At 34.5% G+C, this 8,450-nt stretch overlaps 1 protein-coding gene across 1 annotated transcript; it reads left to right on the top strand.

Annotated features, from left to right (window-relative positions):
* Positions 1–5,747: 5,747 nt before the first annotated feature.
* Positions 5,748–7,778, top strand: LOC105748039 (B-cell lymphoma/leukemia 10-like). The gene is given in 2 exon segments (XM_033429588.2): positions 5,748–6,376; positions 6,379–7,778. Coding segments are annotated over 2 exon segments (696 nt in total). The 5' UTR covers positions 5,748–5,991; the 3' UTR covers positions 6,690–7,778.
* Positions 7,779–8,450: the final 672 nt, after the last annotated feature.

The raw sequence follows: 8,450 nt of genomic DNA, 5'->3' as shown, positions 1-8,450 counted from the left end.
CAGGTGGAGATATTTTGGACAACAGAAGACAATGTGGAAAATCAGTGCCAGGGTGGTAGGCGTGGTTGTCTTTCACTTGTGTTACATTAAATAATTGGTTTTTGAGGGGTGAGAATATAATATAGAGAAGAAGGTTCAGTAGACTAAAAGCATTCTTGGTTCTTGGGAACTATGATTCAGGATACAGAAAAAAGAAGATAAGAAGAAAAGTGATGAACTATGAGAAAAAACAATAAAGATTTTGAGGAGTAAGTAATAATCATCATGATCTCATATAATACTTAGTGATGAAGCATGACAGTTGAGGGAAGTCTGCCAAGCTTGGTAAAGAAGAATTCAATGTTACATTAATGTTATTATCCTTACATAAACATAACAGAAACCAAGCAAAGACAATATATTTTACTAATTTAATAATATTAATAACTTAAAATTAAATAATTAATAACTTAAAATTAAGTAATTTTAATAAAAACACAAATTATTGAATTTAAGAAAATAAGAATAAAGGAATTATATGAAACAGTAAAAGCTATATTTATAATATTGCTCATTACAGAGTTACAACACTGAATATTTGGCACAGCTTAAATTATCAATAAAAAGGCATGAGAAATAAATTGTACTGTGTCCACTAGATGGAGTAGGATGCAATCACTTAAAAAAGTGGTTATGAATGCATATAGAAATTGTTTATTATGTAATATTAGGTAAAATGAATGTACAAATTTAGGTTAAAATGGTCATATGCAAAGAATGAAATGTGCCAAAATACTAGTGCTGAAATTATGTATAAAAGTTTTACTCCCATGAATTTTTCTCTAATGTCCTAGTGTGAGAAAATAATTTATATTGCAAACATAATTACATATAACTAAAGTCCAATTTTTTTTCACAAAAACATCTTTGCTAATAAATAAAATGCTTCTGAAACTAGATATTAGCTGAAGAAATGTCAAAGATTGTATTAATGGTATGACTGTTGGCATAATAACTAGAACAGACTAACTTTGTAATAAGTAGAACTCAAAATATGTAAAGCTAAAATACACTTGAAGTTTATTTCTTGCTCAAGTATCTGTACTTTCCTGATGAATATGTCAATAGTCAGTCATTTAGGAACCAGGCTCAGAGGGGCTTTGCCATCTTCAATAAATGGCTTCTAAGGTCTTGCTGAGAATTATCTCCCCACTAGCTACTGAGAAAAGGAAATTAGTATGGAGGAGTGCTCATCAGAGGGTTTTATGTGTCGGGCCTAAAAAGGGGTACAATCACTTTTGTGAACATTACTTGCTGTATTTGTTATCCATTTCTCTGTAAAAAATAACACTAAAACTCCATATCTGCAAACAACAACAATTTATTCTTTTCTCACAATTCTATTGGTTGATTGAGCAGCTTTTTCTCCTGGTCTTATTTTGGCTTACTTATGTGGCTACATTCAGCTGATGGGTCAGTTGAAAGCTGAGCTCAGGTGGATCAGCTGGACTTCTACCCCCAGATAGTCTTTCATCCCAGGCTTCTTCAAAGAATGGGCACTGCAGGTTAGTGTTTCAAGAGGATGAAAACAGAAGTTCAGAGGTCACATGACATTACCTCTGTTGCATTCTGTTGGTCAAAACAAGTCACAAGGCCAGCATGAATTCAAAGAGGTCAGAAACGAGCTCCACCTCTTGATTGGAGGAATAGCGAAGTCACATTGCAAAAGAATGGAGACATAGGGAGGTATGATTTGCTAGGGACATCACTCTAACAATCTACCACAGGTCAGTTATAACTTCAACATGTAGCTACACCTATATAGAAGTGGATTGGGAAATGAGGCCTAATTCTGTGTCCAGGAAGATAAAATATTATTCATTTTAATGAGCCGGAGAGACATTACACATTCTCTGCCGTACTAGGTAGTTTTTTTTTTTTCCCCTTGTGAACTGTGTTAAGTCTTTAATGGAAGTTTGGAAGTTGATAAATAATGTTGAAGGTTATCATTAAGTTCTATCACTGCATTCAAGCTTTCAGTTGTAACAAAATCTGTTGATATAATTTTGTCTGAGGGACTATACTGTGGGCTATTTTGTTTGCCAACCCAGGTTTGAGCTTCATAGCTTTCTTGCCCGGGTATACTGGCTATGCCTTGGTAGTGGACCAAAATTCTAGGCAAATAAACCAGTGAGATATAAGGTACCAAAAACTGACTGACAATAGTGACACTACCTACAATCTATGGGTGAAGAAATAGAAGTCACAGTTTGGGTTAGTACCTTAAAACCTTTTCCATGCCATGCTAAAGAATTTGCAGTTAATCTTCTATGCAGTGTGGGCTCTTGCACACTTTTAAAAAGAAGAGGAGTGTAAGCAGAGTTATATTTCAGAAAGGTAAATATGGTTGCAATAAAGAAAATACTTTCTGGGGAGGTGGCTGAAGTAAGGTGACTGATTAGAGTACGGTGAATAATGTCTGAATGTGTGTAGCTGGAGAGAGAATATGGATTAACGATAATATCTGAATTAGAATCAACATGGCTTGATAGCTGATGGTGAGCAGGAGGGTGGAGAAATTCTAGGTTGCTCTTTATGCTGTTTGTGGCATTTAAAGGGACCCAGCCACAGGGAGAGTGAAGGCAGAAATGCAGCTCTTGTTCAAATCGCCAATCTTTGAGTCTTGTTAGAACTATATATTCTTACAATGGGTGTGTTGTCTCTTAAAATATCTGTCTAAGTGGGTCATCTATTCTAGTTCATCCACCCATGGGCTGCCTTTTTCAAGTTCCGACTTCTAGAGAGTGCCTTTTATTTTTTTCTAAAGTTCAGAAAAATGCTGCTTAGGTGGAAACAGTCCTTGAGAAGTTGAGTATAATATCTGGGTTTATGATTTGAGTCATTGGGTCAAGTTTTAGAGCTTTGCTTCTCAAAATGTGGTCCTCAGAATGAAGGGATCAGCATTGCCAGGGAACTTATTAGAAATGTAGAATATTCACAATCTCTATACTCAATCATAACCCACGTTTAAAAAAGATCACCAGGAGATTTATATACAACGGACTGGGAAGCACCTTTTTTAGAGTACAGATTGAATAATGCCTCAGAGTTTGGTTATTAGGGAGTATTTTTCCATGTCTTTGGCCAGAAGATTCCTCAATTATAGGTGATGGCCATGGGCCAACTCATACAATAGCTTCTTGCTGCATCTGTAGAAACAGGACTCAGAGGAAGCAGGTACATTTTCAAGGTGGTGAAACAGGTAAAGTAATAAATATTTATCACAAGTTTGTCTCAATGGCATTTTAGAAACTCCCTTATAATTTATCAAAGGCTTTCCACAATCAATTATATGTTTTTGTAATGGAAAAAGAAGCATAAATATGGTAATTTAAAATAATATACAGGTGGAAAAGTGAAAGCTATTAAGAGAGGGTAAATTAAACCAGAAAGTCAAAATAAGCTAAAATACCAGGATTATAAAATTTATAATGGTCAGGATACTAGTAAACATGCCTTAACATAGAGGAGAGTAAATATATTGAGTTACACATGCATTTAGACTCTTAGGCTGTAGGTTCTCTCCAGTTATTTACATGGTTCACGTCCTCATTTCTTCTTCGTCTCTGCTCAAATTTTAATTTACCACTGAGGTTCTTCCTGCCCCACCCTATATAAAAGAGCAATCCATCCTCCACTTCCAGGATTTTCATATTATGCTTACCATGCTTTATTTTTCTCCAAGTATCTTATTTCCCTCTGAAGTATAACTTAGTTGCCTGCTTATTTCTTTGTATATCTGTTCTCCCTATAATATAAAATCCTTGAGTGCTGTTACTTTTTTGTGTTGTTAGCTACTTTATCCTTCTATCCTCACCTAGACACAATATTGCTCTTATTACTCTTCTATCCTCCTCTAGCCACGTAGTAAGCACTCAATAAATTTTTGTTTGGCTGGTACACAACAGTCCCAACTGCATAGTTTACAAAATAATTACCAAAATCTTTTCATTTAATGTGGAACCAGAGAAGCTATCTTCTATTCTTCTGAGGACAGAAAAAAGAAATATTTGCAATTGATCTATAGACCTGAAAATAAACTTTTTGCAAAATCTAGAAATTTAATAAGCTGTTTAAAAAAGTACAGCCAGCAAGCGTGAGTTCTGTCCTTTTCCACTGTCAACCTAAAGCATAGAAATAGAGGGCAGCCAGTTACAAAATAGCCAGTACTCTACTACAATGGTATTGCTTTTGAAAGGAGCCAGAGCCTTAACTACTTGAAAAACCTACTTTCCATAGGAAATATGACTGGATCTACACACATATTATCAGAACAAAGGGAAACCAAATCATAAACAAAGAACATTCACTAGAAAAGTTTCGCCAAGGAGAAAAATGGAAACAAGGGCTAAATATTTTTCCATAAACTAAAATAAAATAATGACATGATTGTAGCTGAGAAACAGTTCCATAATGTAGAACTGCACAGAGTCAAGAAAGAGGGTCAAAGACAAGAAAATATACTAAAATCTGACATGGGAGAACACAGAAAAACAGTTTAAGAAGTTAAATCAACACATAAACTAAAGCAAATTGTAAAGGATGCAAGAGAAGAGGGATGCCCCAAATATCATATAGGCATTCACTGGGAAGCACAATGGGAATATTTGAGAACAGAAAATTCAATTGAGAAGAGAATCTATGCTCTGAGTTTTGAGTTAATGCCAGGTATTCCAAATAATGCCTGAAAACTTGGGACCAATGGGGCTTCATGAATACTGAAAATTAGCCAGATGATTTAGGAAAGAGCCTCACACTAAGGAAAAACTGATGAGAATATTATCCTATTTAAGCAGGACAAGTACAATAACGGCAAAGAAAGAAATTCACATAAGAGTGAGGATAGGAAATAGAGCCCGGAGATACCACAAAATAGGAGACCATATTTTGATCACTTCACAAAAACAATAGAGGAGAGGTTTCTAGAGAAGTGAAGCCATTCAGGAAGACAAATCTAACCTAGCAATGAGAAATAAGCAATAGAAAATGATTGTGACAAAGAATTCCATTCAGAACTATTTCAAGAAATAAAGAGAATAAGAAGTTGGATAACATCCTTACAAACAGTGAAAGGGCATCAGAAAGGCATGCCCACAAATTAGATTTAAATTATATTCAAATAAAACAAAGATAGACGATATAAGAACACAACAAAATCGGAACCATAAAACATCAGAAGATGGACATAAAAATTCAAGAAATATTTGGAAAAAGTAAAAGAAACATTTCAGAAATCAAGAATAAATGAGAAAAAAAACCCAAAACAATGACTAACGTAGTAGAAGGTGAAAAACAAAAATTTAAAAATAAAGAAATTGAAGGTTTAAACATATTGTAAAAAATGTGATGAACAGAGAAGTTAGGCAAGGAAGATCCAATACATGTATACTGAGAGTCCTTGAATAGAAAAAAACAATCAAATGGCTCAAATACTAAAAATTATATTTCATGATAAATTCTCAATTTTTAAAAAAGATTTTAAAACATTTGAAAGTTTGTAGGGAAAAAGCATTCTACATACTGGGAAAGTCAACTTGGAACAAACAAAAATCAGATATATTCTAAAATTGCTGGAAATTAAAAAAAATTGAACAAACGAATGAAAAAGGCCAAATCATTCATAAGGAAAAGAACAGTAGATTATCATCAATGTTTTGGCAATTCTTTACACAACAGTCAATTAAATAGCATATTAAAAATGCAAGAAAGGGGAACCCGAGCTCCGCGTCGGGAAGTTTAGGTCGGCTGAGCCCTCGGCTCCCAAAGGCAGAGCCGGAAGCGCTACAGTTTGACCCACGAGTCCATCTGTTTTCGAAGGCGTAGCCCTCTTCCTCCCGACCCTCTCCGCCTCCCCCTCTGCCCCTTCATCCGGAGGCCGAAGCCCCCAGCCTGGGCGGGGCGGCGCAGCCCGAGCTCCCGGACCCGGAAGAAGCGCCATCTCCCGCCTTCACCATGGAGCCCACTGCGCCGTCCCTCACCGAGGAGGACCTGACTGAAGTGAAGAAGGACGCTTTAGAAAATTTGCGTGTATACCTGTGTGAAAAAATCATAGCTGAGAGACATTTTGATCATCTACGTGCAAAAAAAATACTCAGTAGAGAAGACACTGAAGAAATTTCTTGTCGAACATCAAGTAGAAAAAGGGCTGGAAAATTGTTAGACTACTTACAAGAAAACCCCAAAGGACTAGATACCCTGGTTGAATCTATTCGGCGAGAAAAAACACAGAACTTCCTGATACAGAAGATTACAGATGAAGTGCTAAAACTTAGAAATATAAAACTAGAACATCTGAAAGGACTGAAATGTAGCAGCTGTGAGCCTTTTCCAGATGGAGCCACAACCTCTCTAGATCAAATTCAGATGACAGTAATTTCTCTGAAAAACTGAGAGCATCCACCGTCATATACCATCCAGAAGGAGAATCCAGCACAGCCCCCTTTTTTTCTACTGATTCTTCTCTAAATTTGCCTGTTCTAGAAGTAGGCAGAACTGAAAACCCCACCTTCTCTTCAACTACGCTTCCTAGACCTGGGGACCCTGGGGCTCCTCCTTTGCCACCAGAGCTGCAGTTAGAAGAAGAAGGAACTTGTGGAAACTCTAGTGAGATGTTTCTTCCCTTAAGATCACGTGCTCTTTTGCGGCAATGACAGTTTACTGCATTTTAATTTTTTTAATGGTGACAAAAAATATTTGAAAGGATATGAATCATCTTATAAAATTGCTATAATGACTTAACATTTGATACATGTCTTATAATGCAACGTAAACATACTTTGTAAATAGAATTTTTTAGAATAAAAGAAGTATACTTGTAGATAGCTAAAGTAACTCTTGTTGATCATGTACTCTTCAGTATTTTCTCTTCATTTTTGAGGTAATTTAGTGTTTTCACTTTTTTTTATGTTTTAAGACTAATTTTAATAGAGAACATTTCTCTGTTTGAGAATAGAGTCTTAGGCTGGGAACAATGTTTCTTCTCTGTGCATTTGTGCTAGTAAGTTTCACAGTCTAATAGTCCTTTCCAACCATTCAACAGTACATTTTCAGAATTAAGCTGTTCCTATTCATAATAAAGCCAATCACTGCTGGGAAAACTGCCAGCTACAGAAAAGAATCTTTTTCCCACTCAATTGGGCTTACAGGTACTTAGAAAGTCCCCTTCTGATTCAGAGAAATAGCTAATGGAGTTTGAGCCACCTACGGTGCCAATTTGCCAAAATACATTTCTTATTAATCTTACTAATTAATACTACTTTCTTAAGATTTTCACACTCTTTGCTTTATCATTTTCATTCCTAAAGAAAAATCTTGACATAAACTTCAGTTATTACATATAATTTAATGAGATTTTAAAAATACTTTTTCTGTACTTTTTGTTCCCTTTTAATGAGGACCACTGTACAGTTGAAATAATTAGAACAAAATGGTTTTTGTGTGTGTATATGTGACAATTCTGTTTTTAGTACTATTTGGAACAAGCAGGCCATTAGCTAGATATGTCTTTTTGTTCTATGACAAAGTTTGACTAATTTTACAAATTTATAAATCTTCTTTCATTATTTTCATTAAACTATATCTATTTCTAGATATCTGTCTCATATATATTTCCACTACTTGCAAAAAGCAGAGATGGAAATATGCTATTAAGAATAAATGTTTTTAAGTTGTAGTGCTGTGTTTTGGAAGTTTCAGATTTTTCAATAGGAAATAAATACCTAAAACTTTTTTTATATGCACCAATTTTAATAGGAAACATTAATTCAGGTTGTAAGATGGAGTTGCATTTCTGGATGGACTGATGAAATTATCAATCGTGAAGAAGACTGGCATATTGACTTTTAAAAAATTTGAAAGACTGGGTGATTTTTGTAGTATAAACATTTTCTAACGATTATGGAGAAATATGTTTCACCTCCAGGGTAGCATAACAAAATAGTGGCAATTAAAAAAAAAATAGTGGTGTAATACTTAAACCTTTTTCAAAAGCAGAAGCAAGCTTTCATTTCATTAATTAAAATAAAATTTGATATGCAGTTACTTTTTTAAAAATTTAAATAGGATTTATTTGGAATCAAAGATCATAATTTAGATATGGTGTAGCACCTATATTTATAGTTTTCTTTCAGACTGTTGACTAACTACGTAGACAATAAAATTAAGGTTTTAACAACAACAAAAAAAAAATGCAAGAAAATAAAAGGTGAGCTAACAGTGTTATATCCAGCTTTCTAATATAAAGGGATATTCAATCTCAGAGTAATCAAAATATAAATCAAAACCATACTGAATTATTATATTTTATATTTTTGAAGTTCCAAAAGTTTGGTAACACAGTGTGTGTGTCTGTGTGTGTGATGGTGTGAGATAACAGGAATTCTCATAAATTTCTGTAGAAAATATGAATTAAT

Source organism: Orcinus orca, chromosome 5, assembly GCF_937001465.1.
Source record: "Orcinus orca chromosome 5, mOrcOrc1.1, whole genome shotgun sequence".
NCBI classification, from domain to species: Eukaryota; Metazoa; Chordata; class Mammalia; order Artiodactyla; family Delphinidae; genus Orcinus; species Orcinus orca.
Note: the sequence above shows the minus strand (reverse complement) of the source record. Positions and strands in the feature narration are given on the sequence as shown.